Raw genomic sequence first — 14,648 nt, forward strand, 5'->3', positions numbered from 1 at the left:
ACTAAACTGTTGTAGGATGAAAATAAAACCTCCTTATTATGATGATCGATTTAAAGAAAAAGAAAAGGGATGAGAAGGAAATGAAGTCCCAACGGAATGGAAAGAGCACCATAATCAAGGAGGATATTGCAGCTTCGGTGTCAAAAAATTGGTCAAGTCCCAATGGAAAATACATTTCAGTAGTTATAACTTATAAGCGTTAGTGTTTCCTTTTGTAATAAATTACTAAAAGAAGGGACATTTAACATAGCTTGTGTACAGTCTAGTTTTGATGCAAATGAGGATGGGGGGATGAATGAATCTGAATTGCAAAATGGCTGTCTGCCATTGTATTCACAGACATAGTTTATCTTTACAACAAAAACTCATAGCAATTCTGGAGCTGAGTTTGCTACAGATTAGCAAGGTGTGGACCTGCATACAAACTTCTGTGGTTGCTGGTTTTGGCACTGTATATGGCACGACCTAGCTTTATCTCTTAGCTCTTGAAATGCTCTCATTGTCTCAACATCAAAACCTCCCGCAAACTGCCAGATTACATACACACACAACAACACCCTTGGTTACTGAAAATTAGATTGTGAATTCACTGTTGATCTTCCAAGGTATGATGAGAAAGCATTTTACCTGATGTACTCTGAATGCAAACCTCACGCCTTGAACTATCAGCTCTTCTTCTTCTGGGCCACCGCCCACTGTTTCAAGCTCTGCTGATACTCTCTTCATGTATTTCATTGCTAATTTTACAGATGCCAGCTTGATCTGCAATTACCAACACCCATTACTAACCAAGTTTTCATCTGTTTTGAATCAAAACAAAAGGAAAACACAGCTTGGAAACACAAGGGATTTTCTTGAAAATCTAAACTCACAGAAACCCATTTACGCACTGAGGAAAACGACAACATGTTCCAAGCTCATTATACCCCATAACAGTTCTCCGACAATAGGTTCTGTCCTATTACTAGTTTATTTCATAGAAATTTCACTCCTTGCATTTTAAAATTTTACTGTCATCCCACTGCAATTTGAATAACATGAGAATGTATAAATGGTCAAAATCAGAATCTGATTCTATGCCTTACTCATCTGCCCAAAGCAGACAAGCAAATAAATCTGGGAGTTCACATGGGCGCGTGCAGACGTGCACAGAGAAAATAAGGCAAAACCTCTCTATCATTTTGTCATCTTGCTAGTAGCTACCCACAACGGATAGTATGTTGCATAGTAGACTGTGTCAAAAGCAGTGTCCCTCAGGTACCCCCACAAGATTTTGCATGTAGGATTTCACTAACAAATCCCACATGAACTAACAAAATAATGCGTAATGGGTACATTTCTAATTAACTATGGCTTTGAAATTGAAATTCACGCATCAAGGCTTTGAAAAAGTTGAAGAGCAGGACTGAATGATTATACCTGACTAACAAATCCAGTTTCGAGAATCCAATCTATTGGAATTTGAAACAATTTGTACCGCTTTGCAGCAGATTCTCTCATTCGGGAGAGGTTGTAGACCCCATGTTCAAGCCTGTTTTAGTCCCATCAAAAAGTAAAGTCAGCCAACACATCAGGGAAAAAAAAAAAAAAAGCAAACGAGCCAACACTAGACACGTTTTTTCATGGTAGTGAGAATGGTAATATACTTTTCAAGCAAAGCCTGCATTTTCTTGAGAGCCGGACCACAAGGCTGGCGGGCAACATCCCTAAAAGATGAAGCCTCGGATTCAAGCTTCTTCAGATCACAAAACCCAAATGCTGCTTCACGCAATGCGTCGGCTTTTTGCTCCGGCCAATTGAAGTGTTTCAACACCGCCCTTTCATCAACCTAAACACAACAAAATCAACATTTCACCATGAGAATTTGGCAAAAAAAAAGGGTGACATTAACTGGGTCTTGACAGATTAAATAAAAAAACATACCAAGAAAGAGAGTTCATCGTCCAGCCACTTTACGAAAGGCACCACATCCTCAATGTTTGTGAAGGCGGCGTTTTCGACTTCTTTGATCAGAAATCTTATGAAATCACCCTGTGTTTCTACGTCGGTTTTGATCTGTGAAAAATAGGCACTAAATGTATCAGATTACCAAAGACTAACCCTGTTTCTCCTAGTGATGACGATCGTGTCCTAATTCAGACATTTTAGAACTACTTTGTCTTTGCCTACCATGACATGTAGAAATGTCTTGAAATGACAAAATTGCCTCTTGAATTTGAAAAAAGATTGCAACTTTATGGCAAGCCTATTTTGAATCTAAACAGTGTCTTATCCTCCAAGGCAAAAACACCCCAACAGGGAAAGTAAGGGCACCAGTAAAGACAAAGGACTTGTCAGGTTGGGTACTGGCATAAAGCCAATGGCAGTTTGGTGAATAATAGTAAAACTATGCCGGAAACTGGAACTTACTGCCAGCAAGTGAGAGGACCGGTTCTCGATTTCTCCGATCATGTCGCGGGCGTTGGCATTCGCCGGCACTTCCTGGGCTCCGGCTCCTGAATCACGCCGGGAGTCTCTTCGCATTAGGGAGTGGTAGAACTCTACCACCTCCGGCACTCTTCTCACCTTTGTTGGCATTGGTTTTAGTCCTCTTGGAGGTGGTGGAGGCGGAGGTGGGGCGGCTTTTGATGGTGGCTGTGGTGGTGGAGGCACTGATTTTTTTGTTAGTGTGGGTGGTGGTGGTGGTGGTGGCGGTGGAGTAGGAGCTTCTGGTGTAGCTCTGTTTTCTGGTATTGTGGTGGATGATGACGTTGACGACGACGACGACGACGATGATGAACATGATGGTTTTGGAGGAGGTTTTGGAACCCTAGGAACTCGAGATCTCACAGACTCGGAGGTTTCGGCGATTTCTTCGGAGTTGCACCGAGAATGTCTCGGCCTTTCTGGTTCGCTTTCATCTTTCTTCAAATCTGAAACTTCAAACTTCTGATTGTCGTGAACTTCCGGACACTTGACTCCTTTCCTCAAGCTCTTGATCAGATTCGATTTCACGGACGCATCGATCAGCCCCTGAAACCGCTGAGAAGACGAAAGCTCATCGCTCTCCCCTGTTTCGGTCCACAACGCCTTCGACTCCACTCTGCTCCGCTCCGACGCTGCTTTCTTCAGTTCCGCCACCTCCGCCTCCAATGCCTTCACCTTCCCTTCGCTCTCTCGCCTCTCCTCCTCCATCTTCACCTTTAACTCCTCCACCTCTCCTTTCAACCTCTCGTTCTCACCCTCCAAACCCTCGATTTTCTTCACGCACTTTTCAATCTCACCTTCCTTGGCCGTGATCTCATTCTCCAAAACCGGAAGTATTGCCACAGACTCCTTAAGCAACTTCTGCTCAAGGAGCTCAGTCTTCAAGCGAGACTCCCTCTCCCTCAACTCCTCCACCAAACGGAGCAACTCTGTCACGTCAGGCGGTCGGGGCTGGACCTGAGCGGAGGAACGAGGGAAGTAGACCCCAAAAGAGCGAGAGAACACGGGCTTCTGAGGACCCTTGGCAGAGCTAGGGGAAGGCAACGGAGGTTTGGGCGGCGTCTCCGTCTTGGCATTATTGGCGGGCGACCTCTGCAACCCCATTGCGACCTTAACCTTGCCGGCCACCATTATCACTCCAAGCAGAGCCGCTCACTTCTCCTTCTCTGGTCTCTACACAGACTACACTCCTCTTGTTTCTGATAGGAGTAAACCACGCACGTCCTTGTCTGTGAGGTCTGCAAGCTGTATAGTTAGTGAGAGATTTTTCGAATATTTCGAGAGAGAAAAAATAAAAATAAAAAATAAAACTGAGAGAGGAGGGAAAGGGCACATATGACGAGGAACGGTCTTCTCTTCTCTCTTGGATCTTCTCTTCTCTTCTCTTGGATCCAGTTTAAAAAAAAAAACAAAAAAGAAAAGAAAAGAAAAAAGAAATCATAAGTTTAAAAACAAAAAGAAAAACCAGAAAAAGAGAAAGGAAAGAAGAACGATTTGAAATGGTATAAACACCGTACGCACCCGAGTAGGTAAAGTTGAATTCTCGCATCAGTCATTAAGAAAACCTTGACTTCACGCGCTGAGGAAGGGTAATTGGGTCATTTACCATAAACGAGGGTGGTCTGATCTCGTGGGCCACCGGACTCATGGAGTATGGAAGTTTTCTAGGGGCTTTACTGAGGAGACGGGGAGACTGTCATTCAACTAATATTTGGAAAAGTAGAAATTCTTTAGAACTAAGAAAAGTTCGCTCTAACGGTCGGCTTGCTATCTCGACATCCAGTTTCTCGCGATATTCTCATTTTATGAGAAGTCAAAGAGTCCATTTAAGTCTTTTTCTTTTTTTCTTTTTTCTTTTTCTCCATTCTTAATCGTCGAAAAAAATATAATTTGTATTAAACTAGTTTAGTTCTCCTTAAAATGATAATTAAGAATAATTTAATAGTGAAGATGAGTCCAAGGAGATGTTTGGTAAGCTAATTTAAATCATTAAGTAAATTAAATATATTTAATAAAACAACTTAATGATATTACTTAAAATAAAAAATAATTTTAAATAATAAATAAAAATAATTAACTTATTTTTAAGTCTACATTTTCGTGTTATATTTTTACCTTAATTTAAACTAATACATCTATAATCTTATTTTTTATACCAAAACTTCAATTGTTATTTAACTTCTTTTACCTTAATTATGATTTATAAAAATAAATATGTCAATTTAATAATTTAAAATATATTCTTAACTTAATTTTATTAAGTAATCTTAATAAGCTTTAAATCAATAATTTAAATTAAATCAAATTAAGTTATTAAGTAAAAGAATTCTCACCCATTCCATTTTCTTCTTTGAAGAGAATAGAAGCCTTTAATTTTGTAAATGTTTACAACATCATATTCATCATTAGTGAAGACCAAACAATCAAATAAAATATTTTGATTTTAATATTTTCAAATCTGTAATTTTAATAAAAATATTTCTCCAAAATTCATCTTTTTTCTCACCTTAATTAATCAGTCTATCAAAAATAAAATAAAATTGTAAATTTTAATACAAATAGAATTTGGAAAAATAGTAGGATTATGCTTTTCTTTGGCATAAGTGTATATCCTGATGCTAAATTATTATTTTTTGTTCAACTTATTTGTTGTAATAAAAGAATAGGTGTGAAGTGATTTTTGTGTGGACAATTTGACTATGGAGGGGAATGTCTTTAAATGTTAGCATGTGTTTCTTTTCAACAATGTTCATAAATAATTTTTATTGCCCCCTTTAGTGTTCATAAATAAATCTAACATTTATAAGAATTCTTATATTTTATATATCAAGTTAAATTTACATTAATTTTCAAAATAACTAACCATTACAATGAGAATACAATCAAATAAATTTATTTTTACCTTGGAGACACTATTCAATTTTTGTTTCTCTTTGGGTGCAAGTGGCCATTTATGCTCACATAGAATTGGGCCCAAACTAGGTACATTGCCTTCCCTGGCATATGCATCAACTTTTTGAATATCTTTCCTTTTATGATAATAATTTTCAGCATTCAAACATTCAATAATTTATTTTTTGAAAATTTTTGCAGAAGTTTGAATATTATGAAATAGAGTTCGAAAAACGCTTCCATCTTATTATAAGATTACGCTTCCATCTTATCAAACACGTTCAAAGTTAACATTGAAAACTTAGGACCCATTGGATGACTATTTTTGTCTATAGTTTTATGTTTTTGGAAATATATAAATTAATTTTAAAATTACATATTTTGAATTATTTTTTTTTTTATAAAAGATAAAAATAAAATCATTTATTAATTTAAATTTATTTTTCATTTTCTTTCTTTTATATTTTCTATTAAAATATTAATAACCAAAGATACATTGGGGAGTCAAACATAGCCCTGAAACTACTTTTTAACTTGAATGGGCAGTCCTATTATGTGAAGTAAAAATTAAATCAACACATTAAGTTTTTAGTTTCTTTCACAAGCTATATATGCATGTGATGTGATTATGTCTATTTAAGAAGCAACCCCAAAGATCAATTTGAAAGGATCATTTCACCTAAACATGAGAGCCGTTATTAAAAAAGTAAGATTAAAATATTTTTTAAAATATTATTTAGCTACTTCATAATAATTTTTTTAACAACCTTAATAATTGAAGAAAATTAAGAGCATAAACATTCCTTGACAAAATTTCAAAATTAAGTTGCTAACATGGCCACCTAGAAAAGTTGAGATGGTTGATAAAATCAATAATTTCATCTTTTCCCACTTTTAAAAGCTAATAATTGGGGGTATTGGTGCCGTTATAATGGAAATTAATTGACTTAGGTGAGATATATATATCAAGAACACATACAACTCATTGGGGGCAGCTCACACCAATAAGATACTCTGCAACCCTACAATTTTTAGGTGGGTGGGGGGGCAGTTGGATGGTTTTCCCCTCTTGGAGGCTCATGGCTGAAACATCACTTTCATTCTACAAAAGAAGAAAAAAAAAATTGGTAGCACACCCAAGGATTGACCATTACCAGACCGAGAAAACTCCCTCCTTGTCTGCAATTATTTTTCCTTTTGGTCTCATGATCTCATGGCCTCTTGTCTGTAGTAAAAAGAGGTGAAAGAAAACAGGGCATGGGGTTGGGTGTGAGGTTGACGTGAGATTGGTTTATGAACAATCTCACGTTGCTTGCCCTTGTGGTTATGGTCTCCCTCCCTCCACTCTCTCTATCTCTCGACTGTAGGGCGATGTTTTCAAATAGCTTTGTCCGACCAGTTGTATTTATTGAATCATCAAGAGAAAATGATCAAAACGGGCTATTGTCTGGTTTTTTGTATTTTAAGTCGATTGTTATAATAGATTGATTCAAATAGCATAGAATATTCTCAAAATAATTGACCAAAAACAGTGTAAGATGACAATGGAAAATGTGGGCTCTCCCTTGATCGTAGGGACCTGTACATCATATCCCCAAATATATTTGCTTTTTGGCTTGTTTCTCTCATTTCACATTACCATAGTCGGGTTTTGGATTATTTTCTATTTTTGGTTTTAGTTGGGTGTCAAATTTATAATTTTTTAAAAGGATAGTATTGGTATGGTAAATGTTATATTAAAGATGAAAAAATTTCTTATATAAAGTCAAAATATGGTTTTTAGAAGTAATATTATCTTTACTTCTATGTTAAAACTCTTTTTCAATAGTAGAGAATTAATCAAATAGATTAAAAAAAAAAAAAAAAGTGTTTGGCTTTTCAAAATTGGAATATGTTTTGTTATAGAAAGCTTTTGTTTAATTACCCTTTAAAAAGTTGAAATTTTTTTTATTTAGTTTTAGCTTGAATATACTTTTGTTTTAAAAAATAAAAAACATTAATAAATTCTATATAAAATGTAAGATGAGTATAAACTTATTTAAACCTTGTTTGGTAACTGTTTTAGGAAAAAAAAAAAAAACCATATTTTATAATGAAAAATAAGAAAATAGTTTTTTATCATTGAAAGTATAAAAACATATTTTTATCTTTAAAAAAATAGTTTTTTATTTTTAAAATAAAAAATATGATATTTTTAAATAACATATTTTTATTATTTTTATTTGTTTTCAGTTGATTTTTTTTAATAATTATAAAAATATAGATAATGATTAAAAATAAAGTACTATATATAAAAAAGTTATTTTTAAAACATGAAAAATAAGTTTAAAATATTTGAAATTTTCAAATAGGCATTTCTTCTCTAAAAATATCATAAAATGATTTTCAAAAATTATTTTTCAAAACCAAACAAACACAACATTTCATTCTTAAAAAATGGATAACATTTAGTGTGTTCTACCACGAAGAAAATTTTTTTTCTAATATTTTCTCTTTTTTATCCAAGAAGAATGGAGCCAAGACCACAATGACTTGGGAGGCATTTTTGAAATGAAAGATTTCCGAACTCAAAATCTTATCAAATTGATTGCCTGGCCATCTCTAGCATAGAAGGCCAAAATATGATGAGGTTTAGAGGCATTTTCACTTCTTTTTTTCTAATAATTGTTCCATTTCTCAACAAACGCACAAAACTTTTTCTAACTTATGGCATGTCATGGGTCATTCATTAAGTAACTGACATGGAAATTTTGATATTAGGAATGGCTTATCAGGCATAAAACAGTGACCTAAGCTTAAAAAGGGGATGTTAATTAATCTTGAGAGAGGTGAATGAAAGAGAGCAATGAATGTGAGGAGCGGTCTACAGAAGCAAGAAAGGAATGTGAGGGGAGGTGTGACAGGAAAGAATAAATGAAGAGTGGTCCTCCTCCTCCTCTTCCTCCGTCTTCAAAGCCTACATGCCCAAAATTATTCGTGAATGTGCCGGAGCCACTGCACGTGCATGGCCAACGAAGCATGAGTAAATGTACATGGCAACATGGGTCTTATTTAATCTACTGAGATGGACATTTGCCTGTTAGCCTGGACTCTAGAGGTTTTGCCATTTTGCCTTTCAGCTCTCAAGGAGGGCCACACCCATCAGCCCTGGACCCATCACATGATAGGATTTGGATTTTCAGCTACCATTTTGGTATGTCACCCTATTAAAGAGCGTAGTACACATTATGAACCTAATTCTTGATAGTTTAACATGATATCACAGTTTCATCTGATGAGAGTTCATAATTTATTTGTGTCCGGAGATGTTAAAGAGCATGATACATGTCATAAATCCAAATTATGGGAATTTAAATTTTTAGAAAAATTTGGAGTTTTACTCATGGAGTCACTAGGATTAAACTGAGCAGAGGCCATCCATAAAGCAGAGGACGTCAGTCCACTAGTACTTTTTTTTAAGAAAAAGGAAGAATGGGGTGATGGGCATGCATACCTGGAGGACAGCAACTACACATAATGGGAAAAGGCTGATTACTTTTTCTCCCACACACCAAGGTGGTCTGCACAATGGTCTGGCTGATATTGAATCTTCATCCCCAGATGACTAATGTCTTGACTCTGGAGAGTAAGGACATGAAATCTGGAATAATGTATGAGTATCAGCGCAAATGGGTCTGCCAAATTATTAAAATGTAATGAATTTATATATGCTTGGGCTCTGAGCCCTGCTTTGACATTTCTAAGACATGGTCTAGAGAAATATGAGTAATATATATATTAAATCTTAAAGTTCCTAGGGCTGGCACACACAGGTACGGTACACAATACAGTTCCCTAATTTATGTGCACCCTGCACACCCAATTTTCTAGGTGGTGGCGACTTGGGCCACCTTCATTTGCAGAACCTAGATTCCCTTTAATGCCATAGCTTTTGCGTTGAGCCCTCAAAAGAACAAAGAAAATGTTTCCAAAATACCAACTGTAAGATGGCCCCTCAAGCTTACTCTATTTTTGCAAATTTACTTGAACATTCCAAAATGAAATCTTGAATATCATTAGTAGTTAACTGATGTGATCTATTTTTTTAATGAACTGTTGGTACACCATGGACTGCCCATCGGCTTTAATAAAAGAAAAAAGAAATCATACATTAATTTTGTGATTTGGATGGGATGTATTACAATATTAGCTAGGGGGCCAAAATTCTGATTTAAACAAGTCTTCCCATATCATATCGATTCGAGAAGGCTACTTGGACAAGCCCAAATTAATGTGGATGCTGCAGCTTTTCTTGACAACAGCAATCAGAACGGCGACATCCTTGCGATGGTCCATTTGGACCACGTCTACATATGATTGCGTTGTCTATATTACCTCTAAACATTTGAAGGAAGAGTGTAAGTCTCAAGTTGTGTTTCAAGTGTTTTAACTTGTCTCATAAAACACTTGTTTCGCCACACGCATCCAACGCAGGGTTGCCCCCTTGTGTACACAAATTTTTTTCTTTTTGACTTTGTTTTTTATTTTTCTCCGCTCTACAGTACTTTCTAGCCATATTCATTATCACCCTTGATGCATTCATACATCTATTTAGAAGAATATTTTTGAATTGGATCTGTACACGTCTCACATACAGAGTACAATACCCAAGACTAAATTCATTAACTGTTAGATTCTGAAAATAGACTACTAGTATCCAAATATACCGAGTTCGTCTTTGAGGATTATTGATCTATTTCAAGGATGATATATTGTCATGTCTCAGCCTATCTCCAATAAGTTTCTACTTCCTCGTTATGTTATTTGCTTTATGTATTTTGAGTTATTACTCTATTTGATACCATTAGAACAACATCTCGATCAGAACAGTGATTATCTAAAACATTTTTTATCCATTTCCATTATAGTTTCAATATGTTGGGATCTGATCAAAATATACAAGTCTTTAAATTTAGTGCCGGTGCATTTGAGGACAAAATTTTCCTCACCAGGCTTGGGCTTGAGATTTATTTCCCAAACTGAGAATGGCCTGGCATAAAATCCATGTTTGGGTTGAGAAGAAGCCGAAGCCAAATAAGGAATGAAACCCGTGACCACCCTGAACAGTAACTGTTGCAGTCCGGCCATTGAAGCTGCCGCCCTCTCCCACCACCCTTTGTGATGATCCACGAGTCACGAGAGTCTTTATCTTCAGCTCAGTGAGCCAACACACATTTTTGCACTATATGTATATTTATCAGAGTTTGTGAAACTTAAGGCGAGATTGGGTTACATTAAAATCCCAATAGTTGTATGTGAGGATGGTTTCAGCCTTGTTCGTTTACTTGCTATTTCAGGGATACATAACTTTCAAGACAGCTCAGGAGACTGTCTTGTCCGACAGCCGATGGAAACATACAAATGAGATAGAAATGTGATCAAATAGGGTCGGTGGTGGTGGGGTTATTCTGGGCTTCATCACCATTTGTTCCTGTTGGGGCCGTGACCAATCTCCACTACTCCCGTGACATGGTTTTTCAGATCGGTAGTCACGCTGTCTCATTGCGCACTTACTAACATTGCAATGGTAGGGGACCCAAGTGGTTGGACCAACCCATGTAAGGTTGTACCATTTATCTGTCTCAAACCGTGTATTTTCCCCCACAAACAAAACAGAAGACCACCCTCTGCATTGTTAGGACACATTTTGATGGAATAAAATCGTTTACTCGTTTCCTTTTCTCAAACTTGTCATAATTAAGCATATTATTATTATTATTTTCTCTTTAACTAAAATAATTTATGGAACCTAGCTACAAAATGATGGGAAACTGCCAGAGTAGGTCTCACTTACAGCAGAAAGCCTGTGAGGCCTCAGACTTGAAAAAGTAGCGGGTTGAGTCATGTGTAGGGCCTTCGTTCCCCTTTTGAGTTTTTGTCTTACTTACGAATTTGATTTATGACTCTTGGGAAAGGGATGTCTGGAACATCAACGTGGGTTAAAACTTGAAAGCAGTTTGTGCATCGCAGTCTGAATTTAAAGCCATTCCTCTAGGCCTTAGAAAAAAGGGCCTCACTCAGGCCTCTTCCTAATGGGCTTAATGCCAGTGAAACAGCTGGCTAGACCAAGATAACCATCAAAACCGATCCACCCATTGGCAGTCGCCTTGCCCGCATGGATTTCTCACACCCCCACCCCCCCCCCCCCCCCCCCCCCCTCTCTTTTTTTCCCTCTTGAGCTGGAGGTGACTTTGCTTTCTAGATTCATTGCTCTACCCACTCACCAACCTGACCCTGAGTACTGTTTTTCTGTGCAACAAGGAACGAGGATATTCAAACCCTGACATTTTGATGATAACTTTACGAACAATCCCCACAAACCAGGCTAAGAGTAAATGCAAACTAGAATAGCCTTGCATTTAAAGCGGCACACCAAACAATTTTAATGCTATTTCCAAACATCACCTAATTAAATTGAAAAACCCAGCCGAATATCCAAACAACAAGCAATACCTGCCTTCTTCAACGTGCAAGCATCTTCGTTCTTCTTTTATTTTCTTTTGGTAACTTCAAAGCAAAGACTACCAGTTTTGACATAGATTCTTCCCTTTCTTGGATTGTTCTAAACAACACTTTTCTCATGTCTTCATGGCAAACCCAGAAGACAAATGAAAATGTCAGCCTCCAGGCCCCTTTTATTGGTACAACAAGGCTCTACAAATTTCTAGAATTTGGAAAAGCAATTTCTGAATATGAACATCAATTTCCTACCAAAGCAAACTTGGCAGCAGAACTCATCACAAGTTGGAAATGTTAGATAAGGAGAGGAAATCAATCTGCCTCTCCAACTAAGTTATAGGAGTTATTCGTAAATCATGTTCTTTAATTGTATTTTCAGCAATCACAAACCAAGATTATAAAGTAGATACTGTAATGCTAGTATATTCTATTCTGAGATGGCTTTAGTAAGTTGGCCAAGTTATCAAACGACATAGCAAATTAATGTATTGACACATGCTAATTTTTCATTGCCAACAAAACTATTCTTTGTTAGATGGATGTACTTCTTATATGCTAAGAAACATACTTTGAGAAGCAAAAGAAAATGTTTATTCTGACAATTTCACATGACCTTCTGGTTATGATTATGACTAGAAGAGAAGCACGTTATTTAAGAAAGGTATGGCAACCCAAAATAGGATGCGGAGTCAATAAATTGTAACCATTCTAACGTTTCGTAAGCCAAGTATATATGGGTATACTTGCGACAAAGCCATGGTTCAGGGTGAACAAGACGATGGATAGCATAGCGAAAAAATGGAGGCATCTCAGTGGGCAGAATAACTGGGAGGGCCTATTGGATCCTCTAGACATTGACCTTCGTCGATACATCATTCACTATGGAGAAATGGCTCAAGCAACTTATGACACCTTCAATTCTGAGAAGGCCTCTAGATTTGCTGGAAGTAGCCGCTATGCGAAGAAGGATTTCTTCTCCAAGGTTGGTATAGACATAGGAAATCCATTCAAATACCATGTGACAAAGTACTTGTATGCCACATCAAAAATCCAAGTCCCTGATGGGTTCATCATAAAATCATTATCAAGGGAGGCGTGGAGCAAGGAATCAAACTGGATGGGCTATGTTGCAGTCGCAACAGATGAGGGGAAGGCTGTATTGGGGAGGAGGGACATAGTGATTGCCTGGAGAGGAACAGTGCAGACCCTGGAATGGGTCAATGATTTTGAATTCAATTTAGTTTCAGCTTCAAAAATACTTGGAGAGGCCGGCGGTGAGCCAAAGGTGCACCAAGGCTGGTATTCCATCTACACTTCTGATGATCCACTATCGTCATTCAGTAAGACCAGCGCCAGAGACCAGGTGAGTTTGGACCCAATCATCTGCACCCCTGGTTAATTGGAATTCAGGTCATTATCTCACATTACAAAAGAAAGAACCACACTAGCTTTACAGAGCAAGTACTTAAAACTGATTTTTCTATATATATTCAGGTTCTGGGCGAGGTTAGAAGGCTAGTGGAAGAGTTCAAGAATGAGGAAATCAGCATAACCCTCACAGGTCACAGCCTGGGTGCAGCAGTAGCAACGTTGAATGCAGTGGACATAGTTGCCAATGGATTGAACCAGGGCTGTCCAGTCACAGCCGTGGTATTTGCAAGCCCCAGGGTGGGAGACTCAAACTTCCTGAAGCTCTTCTCCGGACTCAAAAATCTTCGAGTTCTACGTGTCCGCAACGCCTCGGATATCATCCCAAACTACCCATTACTAGGCTACTCAGATGTGGGAGAAGAGCTAGGAGTGGACACTCGCAAGTCCAAGTACTTGAAGAGTCCTGGAAACCTGTCAACTTGGCATAACTTGGAGGCACACCTGCATGGAGTCGCAGGAACACAGGGGAGTAGAGGAGGATTCAGGTTGGAAGTTAATCGTGATATCGCACTTGTAAACAAATCTAGTGATGCCTTAAACGACGAATATCTGGTTCCGGTTTCATGGAGGTGTGAGAAGAACAAGGGTATGGTTCAGCAGGTGGATGGTTCTTGGAAGCTGATGGATCATGAGGAAGATGATCTTGTGTTTTGAGCAGTGTTTTCAAGTTTGAGATATTACAAGCAGAGTCTGGCTTGGGTTATTTAGGTCATGAAGTGGGAGTTTGGTTGCGATTTTTCCATTAGTTCAAGGGAGCCTGGTGGGTCTGGAAAAGATTACTAGGGTGAAAGCCTATTTTCCCTGGACTTTGGGAAAGGCCAATCAGTGACCAAATCAGTGGATACTGAATTCCAAAAAACTAATAAGTTAGGGAACTCTCTGTATGAAAGACGAGAACTCTTTTCCCACAGGATGTGAAAACTTTGATACATAATGTATTCTTGTCATTGAATCTGATTTGAAAAGATATAAAGCTTATTTCATTCGAACATAGTATTATTTCATGATAATCAAATGGAAAATCACTTGCATCACCCATCTGACATGCATGTTAAAAAGATCCAATAATATTTAGGGATTTTTAAAGATTTCTGTACTTTAAAAAAATATTTTGAAATTTAGAACAGGTAGATTTGAGAAAAAGTAAATAAATAGCTTCAATACTTAAAACAGAAACTGTCTCTACAATGGATAACTTTTTATTGATGCCTCAAAACATGATGAATTTGAAAATAGTTTTTGAAGGATCATATTGTAAAAATATTTTTAAAAGTAGATTTTTTTTTTTTTTTTTTCAAAATCCCTTGGAATATTTGCATGTAAGCAAGATTTTGGACCGACCCAAATGTGGGTTAGGCCTG

The 14,648-nt window shown here is 37.2% G+C and overlaps 2 protein-coding genes across 3 annotated transcripts; one reads left to right on the top strand and one right to left on the bottom strand.

Moving 5' to 3' along the window:
• Positions 1–140: 140 nt before the first annotated feature.
• LOC117923823 (protein CHUP1, chloroplastic) lies at positions 141–3,857 on the bottom strand. 2 transcript variants are annotated; one of them, XM_034842294.1, is made up of 7 exons: positions 3,800–3,857; positions 2,410–3,704; positions 1,924–2,055; positions 1,647–1,828; positions 1,420–1,531; positions 628–762; positions 141–527 (listed from the first exon to the last, which is right to left on the bottom strand). In XM_034842294.1, the coding sequence occupies exons 2-7, from the start codon at positions 3,595–3,597 to the stop codon at positions 399–401; spliced, it is 1,878 nt and encodes a 625-aa protein (XP_034698185.1). In that variant the 5' UTR covers positions 3,598–3,704; positions 3,800–3,857; the 3' UTR covers positions 141–398. The 2 variants fall into 2 exon arrangements, with proteins under 2 accessions (XP_034698185.1, XP_034698184.1); XM_034842293.1 differs by having other exon boundaries at positions 2,410–3,857.
• An 8,662-nt stretch (positions 3,858–12,519) lies between these two features.
• On the top strand, positions 12,520–14,253 carry LOC117924120 (phospholipase A1-IIgamma). Its single transcript, XM_034842687.1, has 2 exons — positions 12,520–13,219; positions 13,351–14,253. Exons 1-2 carry the CDS (start codon positions 12,590–12,592, stop codon positions 13,939–13,941), a joined length of 1,221 nt encoding a protein of 406 aa, XP_034698578.1. The 5' UTR covers positions 12,520–12,589; the 3' UTR covers positions 13,942–14,253.
• The last annotated feature ends 395 nt before the right edge of the window (positions 14,254–14,648 follow it).

The sequence above is a fragment of the Vitis riparia genome, chromosome 10 (genome assembly GCF_004353265.1).
Source record: "Vitis riparia cultivar Riparia Gloire de Montpellier isolate 1030 chromosome 10, EGFV_Vit.rip_1.0, whole genome shotgun sequence".
NCBI classification, from domain to species: domain Eukaryota; kingdom Viridiplantae; phylum Streptophyta; class Magnoliopsida; order Vitales; family Vitaceae; genus Vitis; species Vitis riparia.

Excerpts from the sequence above, each read along its gene's own strand:
- LOC117923823 (XM_034842294.1), bottom strand. The coding sequence starts at position 3,597 with ATGGTGGCCGGCAAGGTTAAGGTCGCAATGGGGTTGCAGAGGTCGCCC. Across the intron at positions 2,056-2,409 it reads GGTCCTCTCACTTGCTGGCA|ATCAAAACCGACGTAGAAAC; the intron begins GTAAGTTCCAGT and ends TATTTTTCACAG. Across the intron at positions 1,829-1,923 it reads ACGATGAACTCTCTTTCTTG|GTTGATGAAAGGGCGGTGTT; the intron begins GTATGTTTTTTT and ends TGTTGTGTTTAG.
- LOC117924120 (XM_034842687.1), top strand. The coding sequence starts at position 12,590 with ATGGGTATACTTGCGACAAAGCCATGGTTCAGGGTGAACAAGACGATG. Across the intron at positions 13,220-13,350 it reads AGACCAGCGCCAGAGACCAG|GTTCTGGGCGAGGTTAGAAG; the intron begins GTGAGTTTGGAC and ends ATATATATTCAG.